Source organism: Gekko japonicus, unplaced genomic scaffold (genome assembly GCF_001447785.1).
Source record: "Gekko japonicus isolate JY-2015 unplaced genomic scaffold, Gekko_japonicus_V1.1 scaffold648, whole genome shotgun sequence".
Taxonomy (NCBI): domain Eukaryota; kingdom Metazoa; phylum Chordata; class Lepidosauria; order Squamata; family Gekkonidae; genus Gekko; species Gekko japonicus.
This window is the reverse complement of record NW_015169193.1, coordinates 115,087-140,710: the sequence shown is the minus strand read 5'-3', so window position 1 is coordinate 140,710 and position 25,624 is coordinate 115,087. Positions and strand designations below refer to the sequence as shown.

The window sequence follows — 25,624 nt, the reverse complement described above, 5'->3', positions numbered from 1 at the left end:
TAGGACACAGATTTAGGACTTCTTGTACACTACATCATACTTCTAGAGATTCCTGTTCATTACTGAGAAAGAATAGGCACTCTTGCTTGTGCTAGTGAACTTACAGCTGAATAGGTATTTTTTAAAGAACAAAACAATTTTACTCTTTATGAATTTCACAGAACAGTATTTTTTTATTTTGTTAGGGTATTTTATTGGCAGAAGCTGAAGAAAGGATTAGTTCCATTCTTGAAAGCATGCAGAGCAAATATGACAGGGTGATCTCTCGGTGTTCAGCAGCAGACTTAGAGATTGTAATTGAAGCCAAGCTTCAGCTTGCAGCTATTGCACAACAAAGACTTCAAACAGCTTTCAGGTAAATAAAATAGCTTATTTAACTTAACTCTAGAAAATCCCAGTGAATGCTCTACATAGATTTGTCATTCCTGTATGTTTGCACAGATGACCACTCAAAGAAACCTATTACAGCTAAGCAATCTGTTTTTCCTGTTTTGAGGGAACCTGTTACATGTTAAATGACACTCAGTTTTCATACTAAGAAGCAAACCAGATGACAGCAAAAAATAATGCTTTGTGGTATTGCTGCTTTCCTATTTTTATTTTGGTTTTTGCTTGATTTTTTAAAAAACTGTTGATTGGAGAGGCAGTTTCTCACTGACATTGTGCTTGATAATTGGTAATTGTTTAAAAGCTGGCTTTGTTCAAAATGGGGCAGTGGTTTGCAGTTTACCAAGTTTAAGAAAACAATTCTGTCATTGTTTACATGGACAGCTAGAAATACAGGTGCTGATTTGTGCATGTATACTGTGTCAATCATTATAGATCCAGTTGGTCAGCCATGTTGGTCTGAAGCAATACAACAAATTTAGAATCCAATGACACCTTTAAGACCAACAAAGGTTTATTCAAGGTATGAGCTTTTGTGTGCACGCACACTTTATCAAATACGTAGAATGGCAAAAAGGGTTCAACTTTGTAGCCAGAGAATGAACAGCAGATTAACATGCAACATGATAATGATCAAGATATGCAAAGTGACACTAAATAACAAGTTAAGGTTATAAGGTCAACAGTTGTAAAACAATAAATATGTCAAACTAGCAGAGAAATGTCTAAAGGTGTCTTTTCTAATTGTGGGAAGTGACTGGGAATCTTCATTCTGTCTGGTGAGGAGGGCACTTAACACTACATCCCCCTCTAAAAAAATGTTGCTGTCAGCAGACATCCTAATATCCCTTGCATATATTCAGTATTCTAATATACTATTACAAAAAAGAAATACACTAAAATACATTAAAAACTGAGAATTTATAGTCGTTCTTGTTGAGAATACATATGTGAGGACTGAATGAGTTAGCATATGTAATGAGATAAAAATCCAATATCCCTGTTGAGTCCTGGGGAGGTTTTTGTTCCAAGCGTTGTAATAACTTGTAATTCCAGAATTTCCCTTTCCATTATGTTCCTGAAGTTCCTTTGTAATAAAACAGCTACTTTGAGGTCACCCACTGAATATTCTGGGAGGTTGAAGTGTTCTCTTATGGGTTTCTCAGTCTTGTGATTCCTGATGTCAGATTTGTGTCCATTTATCCTCTGGCATAGGGTTTGTCTTGTTTGTCCTATGTAGAGAACCGAAGGGCATTGCTGACATTTAATGGCATATACAATGTTAGAAGATGAGCAAGTGAATGAGCCTCTGATGGTGTAGTTGATGTTGTTAGGTCCAGTGATTGTGTTCTCTGGGTGTATATGGCAGCAAAGTTGGTATCTGGGTTTATTGCAACCTCTGGTCCCAGTGTCCATGTTCAAATGAGATGTTGCATTATTGTGGGTGTGTCCACATAGGACAAACAGGACAAGCCCTACGCCAGAGGATAAATGGACACAAGGGTGGATGGTGCAACCTGCATTTAAGTTATCAATCACTATAACCATGCATCAAAGGTGACACCAAAGTGCACTGGCACAGAAGTGGATCATATCATGTTTCAGGACCCAGCCAAAAATTTGGATTCCACTTCAGAGGAGGAAGAGGCAGCTGAAGAGATCATAGAGCTCAGTTCTTATGAGGTTCTAGGAAGCAGTCATTGAGAAACTTCCCAGAAAGAAAACATGAAGACCCTTAAAGTTTATTCTACACTCCCCCAACTGCTAAGTGTTTCCCTTCCAATATATTCCACTGGGAAATTGGGGCCTTGTGTTGCTGTGCTACACAGAAGGCTGCTACTGTGGACCACATCCAGGCTACTGGCTGTGTTATCTCCTGGGACACTGGTGTGCTGTGCCCTCAGAACCTTTGTGTTTTGTTTTGTTTGTACTACTGATAATTACTTTGTATATTTTTGTTTTACCTGTGTTGTGCATCAGTGAGGAATTTTGATTTGTTCATAATTATCAGTCTAGCTTGGGGGTCCCCAGCCTTTTTGAGCCTGCAGGCATCAGTGAATTCTGACACAAAATGGCTGCTGCAGGAGGCAGGGCCAGACACAAAATGCTTGGGAGTAAGGTTGTGCATGATTCTTACAGTACATCTTCAAAATTTCAGGCCGAAGTTGTGCTTAACAGGATGCCTCTTAAAATGAACATACGGTTTTAAAGTTGTTTTTTGTCATGTACACAGCCTTACCTTCAGTCACACACTGAAGATCTTTGTGTTGTGGTGCCAGCTGCTGCCAAAGCAATGTTGTTAGAAATCTGCACAGCCAGTCAAAATCCCTCCTGTGCAAAAGTTTTGTCTGGCCCCACCACTTTCAAACAGTACTTGCTAGGTGCTAGAAAAGGTGTTTATGGGTGCTACACTGGGGATCCCAGTCTACCATATTCAAAGAAGTAAATTCCTTCCCGGACTTAAGTCAGATATTTACAGTGTTTGTCAAAGGCCACATGGTAGTCTCACATGTTTTAATACAGTTTGCTTCAAAGTATGTTCAGAATCCCAGCTTTTGCAATTATAGCCTTACTCCTAAACACATTACTTAAAAGTATGTTCTACTTGCTTGTATGGTAATTTCACCATCTTAGGGAATGACCTTGCTGGTAGTTACAGTGCTCCTGTACAGAATTTGGTGTAGGCTTGGTTGAGCCCTGTTCTCCCCATGCACTTGTTTGAGCACACATGCAGGTGGGAACATGGGCCGTTAAGACGAATCAGAAGTCAGTGCATGCTACCCACAGGCACCCCTTGCCCTTCTGCTCTGCTTGCTGGAAGTTACTCAGACTGAGAGGGCTGAATGAAGATATGAGAACCATTCACAGACTTTTCTTTGGCCAGTGCTGCCTCTGAGAGCACTCATTATAAAAACATGGCTCTCTTAAGCATATGGAAAATTGTGCTTGCTGTAGACAGAATCAGGCCTTTAGTGTTCAAGAGGAAACAATTCACAGATTGTGCATGAAGGATCTCAGAAGGCCATCTTTTCTAGACAACTGCTAATCCCGCTGTTTAGCCCTTCGCAGGCATTTTTCTTTTCCTCTGCACTTCTTTCTTCCATGTTCAAAAGTGGGCAATGTTTGGTGAATGCCTGAATTACTAGAAAGGCAGGAAAAGTTATATTTTACAGGGAAAGTTTTGGCCTGTTTGGTGTAGTGGTTAGGTGTGCAGACTCTAATCTGGGAGAACCGGGTTTGATTCCCCACTCCTCCACTTACAGCTGCTGGATGACCTTGGGCAAGCCATAGTTCTGTCAGAGCTGTTCTCTCAAGGACAGTTCTGGAAAGAACTCTCTCAGCCCCACCTACCTCACATGGTGTCTGTTGTGGGGAGGGGAAGGGAAATGAGTTTGTAAGCCGCTCTGAGACTCCGAGTGAAGGGCAGGGTATAAATTCAATCTCCTCCTCCTCCTTCTCTTTGTCAATATTTGGGCCTACCTCTGAAATTCTGTCCTATATACACCTTTTCTATCACTGCATATCTGAAAGAAAGAATTTAGTGCACCTCTGGTTTTAAGAAATGAGGGAACTGGCCCTCTGAATGCTCAGTGCATTTGGTGTATCACACTTAGTGGGGTAAAAGTTCTCATTAAACATTCCATAAGCATATTATGCTGCTGTCAGCATTTTATGGCGTGTGGACATGTTCAGGTGGATGTATGTAGGTAGTTAAAATACATCTAATAAATTACATTGTTAAGTTTTGCAAAATTTCTGCCTTTGCTACTAAATCTATACAACAAATCATTTGAAGCCCTAAGCAAATGCCATGTTCTGCCTTTTCACTGTGAAGAAATGGAAAATTTTCCAGACATAGCTGAAGCTGGTTATCTACTTAAAATATTTCATCTTGAAATCAAATCTAGGACATCTGTAAGCATGAAAATGAAACCTAATCACATTTTCCGACTTCATATTATACTTAAAATGTTAGTTTATAAGAATCTATCAAAATATCTGTGGTTTATATTTCCTTTTTGCCTGATTGAACCAAACTCCTGAGGTGCTGGAATGACTTGCATGAAAATACTCAAAAAATTTTATGTTCCATTGTATTTTTGTTTATCACAGTGCTGCTTTGGCCTTTTCCACAATAAAACTTCTTCAAGATGCAGATGTCTTCAAGAAAACATCTGATTTACCACAGGATAAAGAGAAAAGAGATGAGGCATGTTTTTATTGGTGCAGATTTTCTAGTTGACAACTTTATGATAGAAAGTGTTGTATCAATAGCAGCAAAGTAAAACTGTCAATGTTTAAAATGTTTTTCTATAATTTTCTTATATATTATGTCTTACTAAGTTTTAGATTAATAGATAAATATCATAAATTGTCCCATGTTGTTTAGAAACAGAACAATCTTTTTCATAAATAACATAATATTCACATTTTTCTGTTTGTGAATAATACATCAAAATGGATAAATTTGTTTATCTTCCAAGAGATTTTTCTTATGTCTTTTAGCCAAATGAACATGACATTTATATTGAGGATTCCCATGTGTTACACAATGTAATAGCACAGGAACGTATGAATATACATCTATGGCTGAGGTGTCGTCTGGCTTTAGTTACTGCAATTACTGCACAGATACGAGGCATTGAAACAATGACAGGTAATATTTAATCCAGAAATGACTAGTGTTATATCTCTGTTTTGGCTGACTCACTTACCTTCATGTTGATTATTGCCTTTTCAAAAATGTTATTCTTAATGAAGTAGCACTTGCCCATGCTTATGTTTTGCTGGTGCTACCTTAAGATGTATTACCAAAAATAGATGTCGTACCATAGTAGAGAGTACTATGTGGTACCACAGTAGAGAGTACTATGCAGAAACTCAAGGAGGCATACCCAGTGTTGCCTCTGATCACTGTAGGGTTGCCAAACTCCCGCTGGGGGTAGGAGATCCCCAGATTTGAGAACCCTGCTCCAATTTGGGAGTATTGGGCAGCGGGGGACAAAATGGTGGCCATTGGTGCTACTCTAGTATTCCCCCCTGCTAGTCTCTATGGTAGCTAGAGCATCACTGCCTCCTCTGTCTGTCTCCTCCATGTGTTTTGCAAGTGGAGGGGGCATCTCTGCCCCACTTTCCTGCTTAAAGAAGCCCCCCCACTCCCAGCAGCACTCATTCAACCTTGTGCAGGTGAGCTGCTGGTGGAAGCTGTCTGCAGAGATGCCGCCACCTAGGCCACCACACCTCAGAATAGAGTCTTACTTGGAGAAGCCATTGGGGTTGCTGCACACTGTGGGGCCTTGGAGAAGGTAGGATCCCTGGAGAAGCAGATGGCTGGGGAGGGAGGTGTTAGATTTTCGCCCCCATTCCCTGGGCCATGCTGCAGCCTTCAGAGGAGCCGTGGGGGATCCATGCATGAATTCCTGTGTGCACTCCAGCCTTAAGTAAAACTATGGCCCCGGTCACACGGGCAGGAAAATGCGGGGGGGAAGCGTGGCTGTTTGCCTCGGAGCAAAATAACGTGCGGTTGCGCGATCAGACGTCCCGTAGAGGTCCCGTTGAGGTCCCGTGGTTGAGGGGAGGTGCTGATCACAGGACAATCCTGTGGCGTGGCAAAGAAGCGGCCTCTCTAGCAAAAGGCTCTGCAGGTTTAACCCCTTCCAGGGTTGCAGAGGAATGCAGACTGTGTCCTCCGTCCGGTCCCCTCCAGGAGGAGCTTCAGCCGGGCCGCCCCCCCGCCACCCCCCCCTGCACCTCCCCCTCTGCTGCCCGGTGCAGAGAGTTCCTCTCGAGCAGGCCGAGCCAGGAGTGGGGGGGGTACGGAAAAGAAGAGGGGGCTGTGTTGTTTGTTTTTAAACGAAGTGTGTGCATGCACCGTTGGGTGCTTTGTGCGCATCCTGTGGAGACTTGGGGAAAAAAAACCCTTTTAGTGACGGGACATGGGCGGGTGCCGGATGCCACAACCTACCACCGGAAACGCGATGAGGCACCCGCGCTTGCCCCGCGGTTTTCGGAAACTAGTACCTCGGAGGTACTAGTTTTTTACCCTGCATCTTTGGCGGGAAGCCTTGGGTTCGCCACAGGAGCTCTACGCTTCCCAGATGCGGTGCTGTGATCGCGCCCGGAAAATCCGCCTATCTTCCATGTCTGTAGCGTGGCTTAATGCTCCGTGTGTCTGCAGCCTTTGTTGGTCTTAGGTGGCACTGGACTCCACATTTGTGTTCTTGCATGCTCTGACTTCCTGCTCCCAAGAGAAGCATATGGCTGGGCAGAGGGGGGATGTTGGATTTTTGCTCCCATTCCATGGGCGATGCTGCAGCCTTCGGAGGAGCCGTGGGGGGGGCCGTGGGGGGGGGGGGGAAGGATGCAGCCACGCATGAGCTCCTGTGTGCACTCCAGTCTTAAATAAAACTTTGTTGGTCTTAAGGTGGCACTGGACCAAGTTTGTCTTCTTGTATGCTCTGACTTTCTTGCTCCCTGGAGAAGCGGATGGCTGGGTAGGGTGTGTGTGTTGAATTTTCATCCCCATCCCTGGGCCATGCCAAAGCCTTCAGAGGAGCATTGGGGGGGGGAATGCAGCCATGGGCCCCTCTCATCACCACTGGGAGAAGCTGCCCTGGCAGAACTCTGTTTTCTTGTTCTTGGTGTGTGAGGGGCAGCTGAGGAACTAGTCTCTGAGGAAGTGTGCACTCCCTTCTTGAATAAAACTTTGTTGGTCCTAAAAGGTGGCACTGGAGTCTGGATTCCAACTTTGTATGCTATTTCTATAAATTAAATATGAAAATGGTCTTTAGGGGAAAGCTGGGGAAGCAATCAATGGGTGCATTAATTACCGCAATTCATAACCCAAATAAATGCAGGACTTAGCCTTTTTGCTGGATACCAGTGGAAAGACGTTCACAAGAGACAAAGGCTTTCGATCCTGCTATGTTAATATGCAGATAAAGATAAATAAAGTGTAGACTCCTCTGGGGATATCCTGAGCTGGGATCAGTTCCCACATGCAGAGCATGAATTATTGATGCAGAATATAATTTTCCTCCCCGTGTTTGGGTGCATTCCTTGATCCTGTAGCCTGATGATAAATGGCTACATGAGGGGTTTTTTTAAATCCTCCCCCCTCCCCACCATGCAAAGCCTGACCCCCAATGGATCTGAGGAAGGGTAAACTTGCAGAAAGTCTCCATGCATCAATATGTAGATGGCATGATGGTTTATTATACCTTTTGGCTGGTGCTGAAATATTCTGAAAAACATTTTAGAATCCTGAACCTTCTCCCCGATTGATTTCCTACACTCTCCCTGTAGAACTTGCTGTTCAGATTAAAGCTGTTGGGGAGTGTGCCACCTCATCCCTACCCCAGGCTTGTGATGTTACTGGCTGTTGTTATTTGGGCACCTTTTTACAATACCCGAAGATTGTTGAGGTCTCTATATTTTGCTGTAGTATCTCCAGTTAAAAGGACCAGGCAATGAGTGATGTGAAGTATCTCAGCCTGAGACCCTAGAGAGCTGCTGTCAGTCTGAGTTCACAGTACAGACCAAGGGTCAGATTCTCTGTAAGGCAGCTTCATGTGTGTTCATGCTATAAAAACCTATCCTGCAGTCACTCCATCAGTTACTGGGCTGGTTATTATGTACAAGGACCTTCAAGTCCTAGGACCCACATTTCTGAGAGACTGCCTCTCCTACTATGCTACAGCAGCTTTGGTCGTCTGAACAGAGCCTTCTAAAGGTGGTCGGTTCCTCCTTGTAAAATATGAGCAACCACCTGCTTGGAGTCATGGTAGATAACTCACTGAAGATGTTGACTCAGTGTGCAACTGCAATTAAAAAGGAAAATTCTATGCTATGCTGGGGATTATTAGGAAGGAGACTGAAAACACATCAGCCAGTATCATAATGCCCCTGTATAAATCTATGGTGCAGTCTCATTTGGAATATTGTGTATTCTTGTCACTGCACCTCAAAAAAGATATTATAGCTTAGGGAAAAGATGCAGAAAAGGGCAACTAAAATGATTAAGGGGATGGAACACCTTTCCTATGAAGAAACATTAGAGGGGTTGTGAAATTTTAGCTTGGAGAAACAATTGAGGGGTGACATGACAGAGGTTTACAAAATTATGCGTGGGATAGAGAAGGCACAGAAATAAGTACTTTCCCCCCTTTATCACAGTACAAGAACTTGTACAAGAACTGACAAAAGGTATTACTTCTTCACCCAAAGAGTCATTAACACATGGAATTCACTGCTGCAGGAAGTGGTGGCAGCTGGAAGTACAGACAGCTTCAAGTGGGGGTTGGATAAACATATGGAGGAGGGGTCCATCAGAGTCACAAAGTACAGATGGAACACTATGTCTTGGGCCGTGATGCTCTGTATTCTTGTTACTTGGGGGGGGGGAGTTTACCTTGTAGGATGGTTTTTGAGGATAAAAAGGAGGAGAGTAAGATGCTGAAGATTTGAGGGGCAGAAAGCAATGTAATGTGAGAAATTTAAATTTGGAAGAAGGACGTGACCTGACGGGATGGGCCAGGGAAGAAAGCATAGATTTCTAGGGTAGAAAGGTGATATATGTTAGTGTATTTACATTTGAATTTTGAAAGAAGGAAGTTACTTCAGAGGAATGCCCTGAAAGTGACATCACAGGAAGGGGTAGTATTTTGATGCAGTGTGCTGAAAATGACATCACCAGAAGGGGTGGAGCTCAAGAAGTGACATCACCGGACATGACATCACAAAAGTCTCCTGGCTACACCCCCAAAGTTCACAGATATTTCCTGAGTTGGACCTGGCAACCCTAGATCACTGAAGTTTTCTGGTTCCAATTTTGGCAACTGCTGATGTGCCTTTGGGTTGTGAGTGTAGTGCTTCAAATATGGGTATAGATAATTGACTTGTAGATAAAAAAGGTATATCTAGTCTAGTACAGCATTTGTAAAGGAGGTGCTTTTGAAAGCTCACAAGTAGGATGGGAAGGTTTTGGCTATTCCCTGCTTTTGTCTCCAATACCTATTTATCTGAATGCAAAGGTTCCATTTAGCTTCCAGGCTAAAAATCATTGCTGTGCTCTTTCAGTTTCATTGATCATTGAGGTATGTGCCAGCACAGGCTATACAAGTGCACACTTGTTAGCATTAATTATAGTTGATATCAAACTACAGTTTTCAAGCCTTCCCCTGCCATAGTTGCAAACTGGTTTGACACTAACTAATCTCAGGACTAACACTGGTGCAGCTGTAATGCTAACACAGATACGGTCAGAACCAAGATGGGCACTCCCAGTGATCTAATCCTGGGAAGACAATAGGGTAGCACTCTATCTGTGCCTAGCCACTAAACTATGGTAAGGGCAAACTAAGTTCACAGGATCATTATTACTTTATCAGTGCCTCACGTTAAATGAAATTTGCATGTCATAAAAGTATATAGATGATATTATTATTATTATTATTATTAGTATTGGCAAATGTTATATGCTGGCATTTTGGAGTATGTTTTATTGATTAATATATTTTAATATATATTTTTAAAGAAAATGAACTGGCAGAGTGCTCATGTCTGATCAGTGAGGTACAAGTGGAAGCTGAAGCATTTAATGATGTTGAGATACTTGCTGAAATTATGATGCAAGCTGTCATGCTGGGTCTGCAAGAACGACAGCCCGTGACTGACATTAAGCTTCATTTACAGGTTTGAAGACCAAACATGAATACATTTTTCTCCTAAAATTGCTGAGCAAATTGTCTTTGTCATAACTGATACCTTCGGTTTAGCTATTTAGCTTAGAAAGTCTTTTTGTCTTGACGAGTGATTTTAAAATGGGAGGGGAGGATAATCACTTGGCATGGGACACATGTAAGGGAGCAGGTTACCTCAAAGCTATGATCCTTAGCCAGTGTGATGCCTTCTTTACTATATCAACCAAAATATAAGTTTAGTCCCCATAAAAGATGAACCCCCATACTTGATTTTTGAAATAATTATAGCCCCATCTCATCAGATGTATTCTAATGGTGTCTCTCCGTGTATGATGGTCAGAGATGGCACTGTCTGAACCTTTTCTTGAGCCAATATATGCAAAGTTTTTGCATGCCCACAGATGAAACAGGTGGGCTGAGGGGGAGCAGAACACAGAGTGAATTTAGAAGGCAGACCCAGTATTTTAAAACCACTTATCTACATTTTAGCCATCAGTATGTTACTTTCAGGTTGGTAGCCATGTTAGTCTGCAGGAGAGGACCAAGGATTGAGTCCAGTAGCAAATTAAAGGCCAATGAGATTTCTAGGGTATAAGCTTTTGACAATCATAGTATCTGATGAAGGGAGCTTTGACTCTTGACAATTTATACCCTGGAAATCTTGTTGGTCTTTAAGATACTACTAGACTCATATCTAATATTTTACTGTATTCTGTTACATTCATATAGGATATCATCAGATTACTTGAAGAAAAGACGCTGATTTCATCTCCAGCTTCTTTAACATTAGTAAAGAGTATGCTTCTGCTATCTGACATAATGAGGACACAAACAGAAGATGAGTCAAAACATATTTCTAAAACTGATCAACTAGATTTATTAATTCTGGCACATAGGCTTGTCATTGAACAGGTAAGCATGCAAGTATATGTGGCTGATTTTTTTGTCCATGTATATTTCCCCCCCCCGCGTTTGCAACCTGATTATGACATCCAGGTTGGGTTTAGCACAGATTAAGATCCTTTGACCATGCTAATAATCTAGGGTCCAGAAAGTTCTCACTTTTAAAATATGATCAGGAATGAATTCTGGCATGATGCTTAATGCCAATAGATCAGAGAGTGGAGAATGGAGACAAATTGAACACAAAGGGCAAGGCTCAGTTGAGAAAAGATAAGGATGGTGTCTGTATGAACTCGAGGATCTAGGCAGGATTTAGAGATTAATTCAGTTAGTTTCAGGGGAGTTTTAAAATTATATTCTGGATCAGCAGCCTTTAATGTTCTTCAGCAAAACATTTTTGAAACGGAAAGAGATTTAGAAAGCAGCTTGTGGTAATACATCACATTTTTAGTCTGCCCTTTTTTGAGCTCTTGGTTCTTTTAAAAATTGCATCCTTGCAACAAGCATATGAATTTGCTTAGGTTGAGAGACAGAGACTTGCCCAAGGCCACCTGATGAACTTCAAGGATGAATTTATGAACTCAGGCCTTCCTGGTCCAATCCTTCTACTCTGTCCACTGGTGTACTCTGACTTTGAGTCTATAACTGTGAGAACAGAGAAGCTGGGATCTAAAAATAGAGTTTATTTTATCGCTCATCCAATGATGTGAGTTTGGAAATTTGCTATATTCAAAGGTCAAAAAGTAAAGATCCCACTGGATTCAAACCTCTGTTTCTTGCTATTTCATTCACATGGTTAATGTGCTATAGCAGATTTCTTGTATATACCATTTTTATCCTTCCTTTGGTCTCTGTTCTCTAACAACTTCTACCATTATTTGCCTACAAGCAACTGAAACTAGTCTATACCTTTTTCTTTGTGAATATATTTTCCAGCATTTGCTCCTCACCTGGAGTGTTTGTATGCTGGCAAGCAGAGCTGAGAAATCATGGGCTTGGGTCCTAAGGTGATTTTCCAAAAGCACAGCAGCAGTTCCAGTGGATTGACTTTCTCATCTGTGGTGGAGAAGGGGAGGGAAATGTTCACTGGTTCCTTCCTGCTGCAGACTCCCCGTTCGTTCCCCGTGCGATTCCTTCAATTCCACTGACTCACAGGAGGGGGGGGGGGGCGGGTCAGGGATGACAGAAGGATTTGCTTGGGCTGCTTAGAATTCAAAGCAAAAAATACTTGTAACAAACATATAATCAAATATCACATAAAAAGACAAAATATGAAGAAATAGCCATGAGGATAGTAAACATGTGCTAGGGATTTAGGTACAGGTAGAAGTATACAATAAAAGTAAAGCTAAGGGAGAATCTTTTTATATATTGATTAAAAATTATTTGCTTTGGAGAGGATATTTTTGTCTTGCCTTAATGAGAGCTTTCACCTTGAGATAGTTCCTAACCATACTATGTGTTCAGAGGTTAATTTAATTTCTCAGATATTTTATACAAAGGCTCTTATCAGATGAATGGCATGGCATCAAAACTTGTATGCTGAGATCCAGGTTGGGTTTAACACAGATCCAAAAATCTAAGATTAAATCTATCAAATCTAAGATTAAATAAAATCTGCTTCCATAAACTGAGTAGCTATTTTTCTCATGTAATCAGTTTATATGACAAAAATCATTCCACACTGAAGATCCCCTTCCGCATGCAGATGCACAATTCCTTGCATAGTTAGGATAATTGTGCATATAATTTGTGCAAAGGATCCATTTCAACATAATGGTATTCTGCTTGGGGCTCTCTGGCTCACAGTCATCATAGCTAATGATTGCTTTGTTCCATAACACATTTCTGTTTACTATGACAGCTGCCTTCCCTTTACCTAAATCTTTACTCTTTTTCTAGTTTACAGTAATTCATTATCTATGTCATTACCAGTACCTTTTATAACTCTGAAATCACTGGACTTTTGAGTGTGTAAAAACTATAGACCAATGTAAGATTAGAGCACTTGTTTGTATAAAATAAATGAGTTTAGTAAGTATTGTATATAATTTTTATTACTAAATAATACTTTTTGACAGTTATTTATTTTGGGAGAATCGATTAAACAAAATGCAGAAGAGCCTACATTTATGACTCCAGTGCTGCCTTTGAAAAATATATATCTGCCACATATCAGATTACTGGCAAAAGTCAAAATGAGGATTGGTAAGAAAATTTTAAGTTTTCTGTGTAGCATTTTCATTATAGTGATAATTTGTTATGCTTGAAATTGTTAGAAGATATGTATGAATTATTTCAGTTTCATCATCAAGTATATAAATGGTTATGTTTAAATCTAACACAGTAATACTTAGTGATTTGGGAGCCATACATGGCCCTTTGAATATGCCACCTGTGGCTCTTCTGGGGGCTGTTCCCCTCATGTGGCACTTGCCCCATATTCCAAGAAAGCTGGCAGGCAGTTCCCACCTTGAAACAGTTGCCACTGAAGGGACTGGAGGGTATGCTTGATCTGTAGAATTCATGCCAGGTACGGAAGTAAAAGGGCCCATTCTCTCCAACAATCCCCATCCTTCTCTACAGCTTCTGCACTCTCATCTCAGCACCCAGGCTGCTGTTTCAGGAGAACAGCAAGCTGGCTCCAGAGAAGAGAGAAGTAGAACCATCACTGTCATGGCAGAATCCTTGGGAAAGAGCAAGGTGGTGGTGGAAAGGATTTTATCACCCTTTCTCCCTGACCAGCTTGTTCTCCTCCAGGAGCCTTGGCAGTCTCACTCTCTTGCCTAAGCTTCTGTGCCTCATGCTGAGGAGGGAGCAAGAAGGTAGAGAGGGATGCCCTTCCCCCTCACTTCAGATACACAAGGCCTAGCTAAGTTTCAGCTGTGGTTGGGAGAGACATCACTATATGATCAGAATAATCTGATAGTTAAATAGGTTAATATCCCTAATATTAAACAGTTATATCTTAGTATTGTATGTGTGTGCGTTTCATGGGATGGTACATAGGGTATACAATATTTGTGTAGCTTTTTTGGTTGATGGTAATGGCAAATGTGGTTCTCTGCAAGCTGTGGAGTGAGTACCATTGCTGTAACTGGAACATCCTGAAATTATCAACAGCTAGCAACAGTTTAAATGGTAGAGGGTGTTAGCACCCAGACCCCTCTTGCAGAAGGGTAGTTTGTAGAGGACGCCCCTCATTTAATTATCACCCCCCAAATCATGTATGTGCTGTGCAGCCTGTCCTGGAAATGGGACCAAGGTGGAGCTGGAACAAACAAAATGGACACTTGTAAGAGATAGGCCTGACAAACTATTTTGGGAAGGTGACTTGGGTCATGGACTTGCTAATAGATCTCTCCCCACTTTCTACTGAGATATTTGAGATATTTGATCTCATCAATGGGCTTCTTGGGAAATGATACCCTTCCCTGACGTGATCTCATTACACCCAGTCATGTGTCCTCCTGCCTATTCACCTTAATCAGGAGGCTATTCAGATATTTTGGTAGCCTTTCCCAACCTGTGCTTGAAGGGTCATCAGAGAAATCATTAAATTTAGCAGGTTAATCAGAAAGACATTTTCAGCTCATATCAGACAGACTTAATCAAGCAACTGTGTCTACTTTTTTCTTTCTGATAAGATAGAATCAAGAGAGAGAGAAAACTGTGAATGCCGGCCATCCCTCTATTTTCTCCTCTCCCTTCCCCCTCTCTTTTTAAGAAGAAGAAGAAGAAGAAGAAGAGATTGGATTTATACCCCGCCCTTCACTCTGAGTCTCAGAGCGTCTTACAAACTCCTTTCCCTTCCCCTCCCCACAACAGACACCCTGTGAGGTGGGTGGGGCTGCCAGAGCTCTTGACAGAAACTGCCCTTTTTCAAGGACAGCTGTGCCAGAGCTTGTGACTGACCCAAGGTCACATCAGCAGGTGCAAGTGGAGGAGTGGGGAATCAAACCCGGTTCTCCCAGATTAGAGTCCGTGCACTTAACCACTACACCAAACTGATCATGTTCCTGTGAGATATAAATTTCTTTACTATCAGTTAATTCACAAGGTCATAACTTTAAAGAACTGAGCCTTCCTGAACTTGTATTTTCTATTATTAAAAATTTGTACAGATTTGTAACTTATTTAGACTGCAAAGAGACTCAGATAAGTAGCCATTTTTTACTTCCATTCACAGACTAATTGTTAATTAGCAACTTTGAAGAAAAAGAATTTTAAAACTGAGGGAAAATAACAAGGCAGCCTGCCAAATTGCACATCGGTTTTGGCCTTTGTTAACTCTGATCTCCTTTTGTTTGGGATTTGGAATCTACTTTTTAAAAAAAGAAAACATCCTTCTATCCTTTTCTCTTATCTGACTCATTCCACTGGGTTACAAATATTTTGGACTTAAATATTACATGAAACTATGTGAAACTAGATTATTGCCTATAAATATTATTTGAAATTGGATTACAAATAGATCATATTTTTGCGGATACAATAAAAATGCACAGGACTGAGCTGAAATATAAATGCGTACCATTCTGTGAAGTACCTAAAAGTGATTAAAAACAATTGACTACATAGGATTTGGAGATTCCTTTGCAATTATTTTTCTTCTATTACTAAGTAAGAACAAATTTGGCACAGAAGGTTTGTTTGCATTGTTTATTTTCAGATCTGCAAGGAAGCTGAAGGAAATAATAAGTTGAGTGATCTGTAAAAGTAGTCCTTTGCTGCCACTTACTGCTCTTCCTGATTAATATATTCTGCCGTTTTTTCTTTCTTTTTTGGCTAACACATTTTGATTTGGTCCTAAGTAACACTCAAGATCTGGTGAGAGATGTAAAAGTGATTGCACAGATTGGGAACAGTGATCATGATGTTGTTGAGTTCAACATTTGTATAAATAGGGAATTGGCCAAAAAGACTGACACAACCACTTTTAACTTTAAAAGGGGTAACTTTTCTGATATGGGGGGACATGTGGGGAGGAAACTGAAAGGAAAAGTAGAAAGGGTCAAAACCATTGGGGAAGCTTGGAAACTATTTAAAACTACGATCCTAGAAGCTCAAAAAAAATATTCTGCAGGTTAGGAAAGGCACAAACAGGTATAGGAAAAAGCCTGCATGGTTAACAAACAAAATAATGGAAGCTATAAAAGGTAAAAAGGATTCCTTTAAGCAGTGGAAAGTCACGGTGAGGCTGATACAACGGAACACAGGCTATGGCAAATAAAATGCAAGTCTGTGGTCAGGCAGGCAAAAAGGGAATATGAGGAGCATATAGCAAAAAACGTAAAAACCAACGATAAAACTTTCTTCAAATACATTAGAAGCAGGAAACCAGCCAGGGAGGCAGTGGGGCCCTTGGATGACCAAGGGGTAAAAGGGGTACTGAAGGATGATAGGGAAATGGCTGAGAAGCTAAATGCATTTTTTGCCTCTGTCTTCACTGTGGAAGATGAGAAGTGCTTGCCCACTCCAGAACTGCTGATTTGGGGAGGGGTGTTGAAAGACCTGAGTCAGATTGAGGTGACGAGAGAGGAGGTCCTAAAATTGATAGACATCTTAAAAACTGATAAATCACCAGGCCCAGATGGCATACATCCGAGAGTTCTGAAAGAACTCAAATGTGAACTTATAGATATCCTGACAAAAATATGTAATTTTTCCTTAAAATCTGCCTCCATTCCTGAGGATTGGAAGGTAGCTAATGTCACTCCCATCTTTAAAAAGGGTTCCAGAGGAGATCCGGGAAATTACAGGCCAGTCAGTCTGACGTCAATACCGGGTAAATTGGTGGAAACCATTATTAAGGAAAGAATTAGTAGGCACATAGATGAACAAAACCTATTGAGGCAGACTCAGCACGGTTTCTGTAAGGGAAGATCTTGTCTCACAAACCTGTTAATGTTCTTTGAGGGGGTGAACAAACATGTGGACAAGGGGGATCCAATAGATATTATTTACCTTGACTTCCAGAAAGCTTTTGATAAAGTTCCTCATCAAAGGCTCCTAAGTAAGCTCAAAAATCATGGGATAGAAGGACAAGTCCTTTTATGGATCAAAAACTGGCTAGTTCATAGAAAACAGAGAGTGAGTGTAGGTGGGCAATTTTCTCAGTGGAGGGTGGTAAGCAGTGGGGTACCACAGGGATCAGTACTTGGTCCACTGCTTTTTAACTTGTTCATTAATGATTTGGAGATGGGAGTAAGCAGTGAAGTGGCTAAATTTGCGGATGATACAAAGTTGTTCAAGGTGGTGAAAACCAGTGAGGATTGTGAGGCACTCCAAGGGGATCTGTCAAGGATGGGCGAGTGGGCGTCAACATGGCAAATGGGGTTCAATGTGGCCAAGTGCAAGGTGATGCACATTGGAGCCAAAAATCCTAAATATAAATACACATTGATGGGGTCTGAACTGGCAGAGACTGAGCAAGAGAGAGATCTTGGAGTTGTAGTGGATAACTCACTGAAAATGTCGAGACAGTGTGTGACTGCAATAAAGAAGGCCAATGCTATGCTGGGGATTATTAGGAAGGGTATTGAAAACAGATCAGCCAATATAATAATGCCCCTATATAAATCAATGGTGAGACCTCATTTGGAATACTGTGTGCAGTTCTGGGCACCACACCTTAAAAAGGATATTATAGCTTTGGAAAAAGTGCAGAAAAGGGCAACTCGAATGATAAAAGGGTTGGAACACTTTCCCTATGAGGAAAGGTTAAAGCGCTTAGGGCTCTTTAGCTTGGAGAAAAGACGACTGAGGGGTGACATGATCGAGGTTTATAAGATTATGCATGGGAAAGAGCAGGTAAAGAAAAAGGTACTTTTCTCCCTTTCTCACAATATAAGAACTCGTGGGCACTCAATGAAGTTGCTGAGTGGTCGGGTTAGAACGGATAAAAGGAAGTACTTCTTCACCCAAAGAGTGATTAACATGGAATTCACTGCCACAAGAAGTGGTGGCGGCTACAAGCATGGACGGCTTCAAAAGGGAATTAGATAAGCATATGGAGCAGAGGTCCATCAGTGGCTATTAGCCACAAGGTATAGAGAGGGGCTCTGGGGCAAGTGATACTCTGTCTTCTTGGTGCTTGGGGGGGGGTCAACAGTGGGAGGGCTTCTAATGTCCTGGCCCCACTGGTGGACCTCCTGATGGCACGTGGTATTTCTGGCCAGTGTGTGATACAGAGTGTTGGACTGGATGGGCCTTTGGCCTGATCCAACATTGGCATCTCTTATGTTCTTATGTGTTTTGGGGACTTGATGGTATAACATCAAAATATAGTAAGTGAATATTGCAGTGACTGTTTATAGAAAATTGAGTCTAAGATAGTTTAAATAAATCACCAACTTACATAGTCATATCATTTAAGATTATATTGTTTTGATTATATGGACGTATAGAAAGGTTGTATAGAATGTTCCAACACAGAAAAAAGTTGGCAAAAATTAAAAAGACGGCAGCTGGAATGAGATCAACCAAGAAAGTAATCAGCTCAGAAGAGGACATTGATATAATTACTGAGAAGTTAGAGAAATCCTTTCTCGACAAATCAAAAGTCTTGCAACTGAGCTTAAACAAGAGAACAGAGGGTTACTAACTCAACTGCAACAAGACATTAAAGAAGACATACAAAAGATAAGGACTGAGATTTCAACTGGAGATAAGCCAAAGAATTCAAGAAAACAAACAAGATCAAGACAAGGCAAAAAGAATTTGAAAGTAAACAAGACAAAATTGAAACACTACAACAACATCAAAAAAACTCTTTGAAAGAAGCAAATAAAAGAATTGAAGTTTTAGAAATGACACTTAGAAGCAACAATCTGCAATTTCACGGTTTCCCAGAATCCCTCCATGACCAGGACTTAGAGAATTGATTCTGAAAATTAATACAAGATTATTTGAAGATACAAGGGGATTTCCTGGAAATTGAACAAATACTTAGAATTAATTCTCAATATGCAAGTCATGACAAATTACCAAGGGATATATTGGTTTGTTTGACTCACAAAAAACTCAAAAGATACAATTCTACTACAACATAGGAAAGAACCATTTAAAATTGAAGGACAAGAAATACAAATATTTCAAGACCTTCCACCGGAGATAATAAAGAAAAGGAAAGAATTTGGAAATTTGAAACAAGTCCTTCAACAGAAAAACATAAGATATCATTGGAAAATTCTCTTTGCTTTAGAAATATTCCTGACAAAATAAAATAAAATAATAACAACAGTGGAACAAACAGAATAATTCTTGAAAGAATTGATAGCAAGTGACAATGATCAAAGTTCAGGACTAGAAGACGCTGGGCCCTCATCTAGAGAAGAAGACAGAGAGACAAAAAAAGAAAGACAGGGGGGGAAAGAATGAGTTCAAGATAATCTCTGAATCTGAATTGACTAAATTCGCCATCTAAAAGATCAAAAATATTTAATCAGTTGAAGAAATTCAAAGCAGATATACTATGTATTCAAGGAAACCACATCAAAAGAACCAAGAATATATACAGAATGTATTTATTTATTTATTGCACTTATATCCCACCGTATCCCACAGTGGGCTCAGGGCGGCTCACAGCATGAATAAAATACAATGACTATATAATTAAAAACCAGTTAAATAAAACAGGATGGCATGATGCGGTACTCAGGAATAGTTATTGCCTGGCTGTTATGTGCATTGGGATGTGTGTAATTTTGCCTCATCTATCCTTCCATAACTCCCTCCTTTTCATTTGGTTGATGACCAATGTTGTTGTTCCAGCATTCAGTTCATCTCCCCTTTTCACCTGTATTATAACACTAGTAATACCAAAGGTTAAGCAGTGGAAGTCAATCAATAGTTGGGTCTCACCTCATCACCCTTTCTGGTACTCCAGTGGTGTGGCTCATGCCAAGCTGCAGATTCTCAGCCCTGTTGGAAGACAATGAAGCACTTCTGTTCCCCTTCTGCATAGCACATTCTGAGGACTGCTGAACTGAGCATCAGCAGGGAGAGAGTCTGTTCCACCTGTGTTTCTGTTCTCCTCATAGTTAACATTTACTGAGCTTGTTAGCCTGATTGCTCTGAGTTCTTATCAATTTTGGGGAATATGAGATATTATAAAATAGCAATAGGTAATAAGGGAACAAATACCTGTATATACAGAGGTCCTGCTTCTTCCAGAGATACCAGAAATAGACACGGAGGCTGGCTTCAGTATAAAAATGGTTTCCTTTTACTGGAGATTTTACTGGAGATTCTTCACACACAAACAATACACACGCACACACACAATTATACAGCTTCTAGGAAGATTAGATAGACCATCAGGAGACGTTCGCATGAGCAGGAGATCGTTGGGGGGCAATATTTACCTGTCCTGATGAGATGATGCGTCCCAGTGGAAAAATAAGGGAGACTAATAATAAAAAGTACTGAGACTTACTAGTGATTTCAGCTCTCATACTTTATTTCCAGTGAAGAACAAGACAAAAATACCCGGCTCGCAGGCCTGTTTATATGTGCAACAATCCCACACCCAAAACACCCCCCCCACACACACACACTAGTGATAGGCTATTTACAGTGGCCGAGAGTTCCATGGTCTGTCAGACGGGAGCCTAGCCCTCTGATTGGCGCGGGCTAGGATCTGCTTGGGCCATTGTCTCTGGGAGCGAAGCTCGGGCGCTTCGCATGACTGTGTGGAGGCCCTGTCTCACACGTGGTCGGAGATGGATACATTACAAATAAGGAATGAGAATTATGATAGGAAAAGGAATGAGAATTATGCTAGGAAATGGCAGCATGGTTTTCAGGATAACAAGAGCTAAAAGCTAAAGAGCCAGAAAGGACATATAAAGGGTGAAGGGGGCCGTAGAGAGCGCAGGGAGCATGGAGGGAGAGAGAGAGCATGTTGCTGGGTGCCCCCTTTATATGGGGGGCTCTGGGGGGAGGGCTTTGCTGGCCACCTCCCTTGAGACCACCCCTTGGTGGTCTGTTCCAGAAGTCACGTCCGTAATGCGAAAAGGGCTTAGGGGTTGGTCAGTGTTGAATTCTAACTGAACTTGTGACAGAGACACCTCTAGGGTTGTTATGACTCATCGGCTAGCACCTATTGGGTGCGTTCAGATGGGGGATTTACAATGGTATAGGTGCCGGTTCCAACCGGTGTACTTACCAGCGTTCAGACGGCGAACATCTGCCTCCCGTCCCTAACCGTTGTAAATCCCTTTAAACCGTCGCACTCTGCCACTAGGTCCCCAAGTGGTGGTATACTGAGTGCAACAGTTGCTTTCGATGTACCCCTCCGTCTGATCGCTCTCCACCGGTGTCTAGGCATTTCCGTCAGAAGCCTGAGGCTTCCGTTTCCCCCCCGCCATTTTTTAAAAAAACTGAGTGATATGTGCTTGGGCAAAGCTTCGCCCTGAGCATTTGTTAAAAAAAAAAAGAAGCCCTTACTTTAACTATCCGGAGGAGTCCAGGACTTCAGGGAGGCCAGTTTGGTCTTTAAACTTTAAAGGTAAGTCCTTACCTTTAAAGTTTAAATGTAATGTGGGGTGTTTTGAGCATGCGCAAAGATCGCCATTCTGTGAATGGCTGCCTATGCGCATGCTCAAACTGTGTTTTTAAAAAAACACAACGCCGATGCCCGCAGCGTGTGAGCGGGCATACACCGATGGGAACCGCAAAATGGAGGTAAGTGTGATCGCGTTTATGCCGGCAGAAACGCCCCATCTGAACGCACCCATTGTGTTCTTTATCTCAGGGCTGCAGAACCGGTTCCTGGAATGAATAAGGAAGGCCAAGTCTTTGTCAAGCGAAAGGCAGGAAAGAGTCTTTTGTGCCTTCGATGCAGCGAAGGGGGGGGGGCTGCCAGCGTGATAAAGAAGGACTTCTTTACTGACATCGGGAGTCCTTAGTTTAAACAGCAATGGCAGATGGCTGTTTTAGAGTTTTTCATGTGTCTAGGAGTATTTATTTATTTATTTTTGACATTTTTACCCCGCCCTCCCTACGAGCGGGCTCAGGGCAACTTACAAGGGGCAGAGCCCATGTAAAACAGAATAAAAGCAATAAAACCATTAGATAACACAGATAAAAGTAAAGTGTTCCATAAAAACAGGATGGTCCCCGAATAAATCTTATGATGGTGACAGTCAGTTCTTTGGGGATGGTCTTGTCCTGTAGTTGGTCCCAAGTAAGTCCGGTGGTACCAGTGCCACATGGTCTTGTAGAAGATCTCCCTGGGGCTGTCCCCAGCCCTGTTGCTATCCACACCATTGATGGTGGTGGCAGTGGCGGCCCCTATGCAAAAGCCTGGCGGAAGAGCTCTGTCTTGCAGGCCCTGCGGAACTGCATAAGGTCCCACAGGGCCCTGATTTCCTCCGGGAGCTCATTCCACCAGGTAGGGGCCACCACTGAGAAGGATCTGGCCCTGGTCGTGGCAAGCCTTGCCTCCCGGAGGCCTGAAATCTGGAACGGGGCAACCTCGGGAACCACGGGCACATCGTCTCAGGCTCTTGCTGGCATCACAGTCTGGTCACCTTACATCAGAGTCTCCTTTGCACATTTTACACACAGTTCATTTATGTCCATAAGAGAGGACAAAGCTCCTTGCTGGGCAGCAAGCTGCTCTACTGAACAGCATCATTCATGGTCATTGCTATGCCTCCATTTAGGGTACAGCTGTACCTGCTGCATGGCTGTCTATGTTCTTGAGCCATATGGGAGCTGCAGAAGGAAAGGGGTGGGTGCTGGTGGAATCCCACTGACCAGAACCGCTTTCGGCTTTGCTCTAGTCTTTGCTTATGGTTTGTATTCAAGACTGCCTTGCTCTTCCATAGCCACCAACCCCCCCCCCCCTTACCTCTTGCAGTGGTATTCTACTGTGCCAGAGTTAATACAGTTGATATAGTGGTGGTGTAGCTCTGTTGTAAATCCACTGTTAGCATAACTGCACACTTCACAGGAACAAGGCTTTAATAACAATGCTTCGCTTTACTGAAATGTAAAATATGTAGATTCCTACAAGAAATAAGCAGTTAACATCACATTTCTCCCACTTAATTTCTCCTTCTATAAATGGCTAAATAGTATTGAGAATATCATTGCAACTAATGTATTAATTACTTCATTAGGAATGTGATCAGAATTTTTCGTTCTCGTGTTTCAAAATTCTATCCATATTCAAGATATAAACAATAGAAACAAAAGAGAAATGCTTTAAATATTTATCTTCAAATAATATGTGTTTCCCAAAAAAATTGACCTTTGTCCTCAACCAGCCCCTAGAAGGAACAGTCCAGATATATAGATATTTTGAGGTCTGTTATATGTTTTTGAAGGATCCCATGCCCCAGCTGTCACCCACCAGGATCCAGTTTGGGTGAAGTTCCTTCCCTTGGCCTCAGACAGAGGGGTAGGGATTGGATACCACCGCCTCTAGCTCTGCTTCCTTTTGAGCTGGGAATAGAACTGGTCTATCCTCACCAGTTTCTTCCCTCATGGCTTTTAAAGGCCCTAACCAGGCTTGGGGCATGCCCAGTGGCCTCCTTGCCCAGCCTTTGAAGGACCAATAATGCCTTCTGAGCAATTTTCACTCTGTTACTCCTCTTCTCTGCCTCCAGGGTGGGGTTCTTAACAGCAGGTTGTCAAAGAGCCAGCAGTCAGTGCTTGATCTTTAAAGGGCTAGCCAGCATTGATCAGCTGGCTAGAGTGAAGATCTTGACAAGGTGCATCTGAGATACCTCTGAACCTAGTGAATGCCAGGTTTGATTGGGGGGGGGATGAGAAGGGGAGGGGCTGGTGTCTCTACCACCAAGGCAAACTTGCAGAACTAAAAAAAATGTAAGTGACTCTAGAAGAAGCAAGCTATATCTGTGGTGCATTGAACTGCCCGTGTTCTCCTTCATTCTCCTGCTGTTGTTTTTTGCATGGTGACCCCAAGTCCCTCTTGATAATGTACTTCCACTTGTCTTCTGTCACTGCTTTGAGTCATAAAGGAAGTTTGAGGAATAAGGATAAAGAAAGAAGTGGAGGCATAAAGGAAGCATGCTGCATGAGGAGATCACGTGACTGAGGACTGCTTAAATTCAGCATTCAGAAGTCATGTGAGAGCTTCTCCTAAAAGCATCAGACCTTGTCATGAAATTTCACCCAGTGCCAATTGCAATGCTAGATTGGGCAATGCTAGATTGGGAAGGCAGTGACCCAGTCAGGCTGATTTCAGTCCACTTATAAATGCCTACAAATACTCAGTCTACCCCACTTGTTTTTTGTATGAATAAGTTGGTATTAGGACAAAGTCACACGACTGTCAAGTAGTCAGTGCGGTTTGACCAGACCAGTTCATTTAAAACTGATACAAGATCTGAATGTCTCCTTGGACTGAATTTATTTGTGTCTAAATTCTGTTTGGATATTTTTGTTGCTGAGATAAACATACTACAGGAATTTTAGGGTAAGAAAACCACTATATTTTTACAGTATTTTACATTATTAAATAATGCCTGAAATATTTTTTCACACATTAATTTCTAGGACATACACTAGCTCTAGAATTATCTTGCTCACCTAAAATAAATCAGTTGCAGTGGCAACAAGCCCTTAGGCATACAGAGACAGCGCTGGAACTTTGTAGAGCATCAGTACAACGTGAATTAGACCTGGAAGCAGAGATTCTTTTTTGGAAAGGTAATAAGCATCTCATTTTCCCATGGTTTTCCTGAATCTATCATTCTTGAATTCATAATATATTGTTTCATTATTTCTGACAGGGGGGGGGGAAGTCTTGTCAGTTTAATTCTTGCGTCTTTCTTTTTCAGGGAAGTTGGAGCGACAGATCACTGTAATCGGTAACAATAAATCAACATCAGCTGTCGAGACCTTGCTGGAAGCTATCAAGTTAAGTCTGCAAAATTACCAAAATTATGGGTGAGCAACTGTTTCAGTTCTTTTGTTTCTAGTTCTTGACAGTGTTATTTATTTACTTATAAAGCACAGGCTTACAGGAATTATGGATCCTCGGTATGCACAATATATGCAGCACAATCCTATCCTATTTTGAAGTAAGTACTGATTTTATTTATTTATTTATTGGTTTAATTTGTACCCCACCCTCTCCGCAAAGCAGGACTTGCTTCAAAGTAAGCATGATTTGGATTGCTGCTTCTTTAAGGGAATTTTGGGGTTGAAATTAGGTGCTGTGGTAGCTATGGGGGGGGGAAGCTAGGACAGATGGACTCTTGAGGCAACTTCCCTTTGCACTGAAGAATGTCCAGTCCCCTACTCTGACCTCTCCTATGGACTCTTTAAACCCCAACCACCCACAGTCAAGAAAAAAGGGGGACACAAGCTTTGATTAAGGGGTGTACACTATGTGCTCCCTAAAGGTCTCTTATTTGGGAACCTGTAGGTAGAAATCACTTTTTCATAGATATTTGACTAGACAGACATGACACACAGAGAGAAGAACAACAAATTAAATATTTAATAGAAAATTAAACATTGAACAAGGGTAAGTTTATCTTGTGGATCATTTCAGTATATAAAGTGAAACTGGCTGTCAACTTCATCACCATAGGTTACAAGCTTTCCCCAGTGAGAGTAACCACTTTGTAGCTGAGCCTCAATTACTGTAA

The 25,624-nt window shown here is 41.7% G+C and overlaps 1 protein-coding gene across 1 annotated transcript in view; it reads left to right on the top strand.

The window, feature by feature from the left end:
* The window catches only part of CFAP54 (cilia and flagella associated 54), a 219,965-nt gene that overhangs the window by 155,551 nt on the left and 38,790 nt on the right, over nt 1-25,624 (top strand). The window contains exons 50-57 of the mRNA XM_015416272.1: nt 186-355; nt 4,501-4,597; nt 4,894-5,044; nt 9,923-10,080; nt 10,818-11,000; nt 13,073-13,199; nt 24,525-24,677; nt 24,809-24,917. Of these exons, the coding sequence (XP_015271758.1) occupies nt 186-355; nt 4,501-4,597; nt 4,894-5,044; nt 9,923-10,080; nt 10,818-11,000; nt 13,073-13,199; nt 24,525-24,677; nt 24,809-24,917 (1,148 nt within the window). The remainder of the gene's footprint in view (nt 1-185; nt 356-4,500; nt 4,598-4,893; nt 5,045-9,922; nt 10,081-10,817; nt 11,001-13,072; nt 13,200-24,524; nt 24,678-24,808; nt 24,918-25,624) is intronic.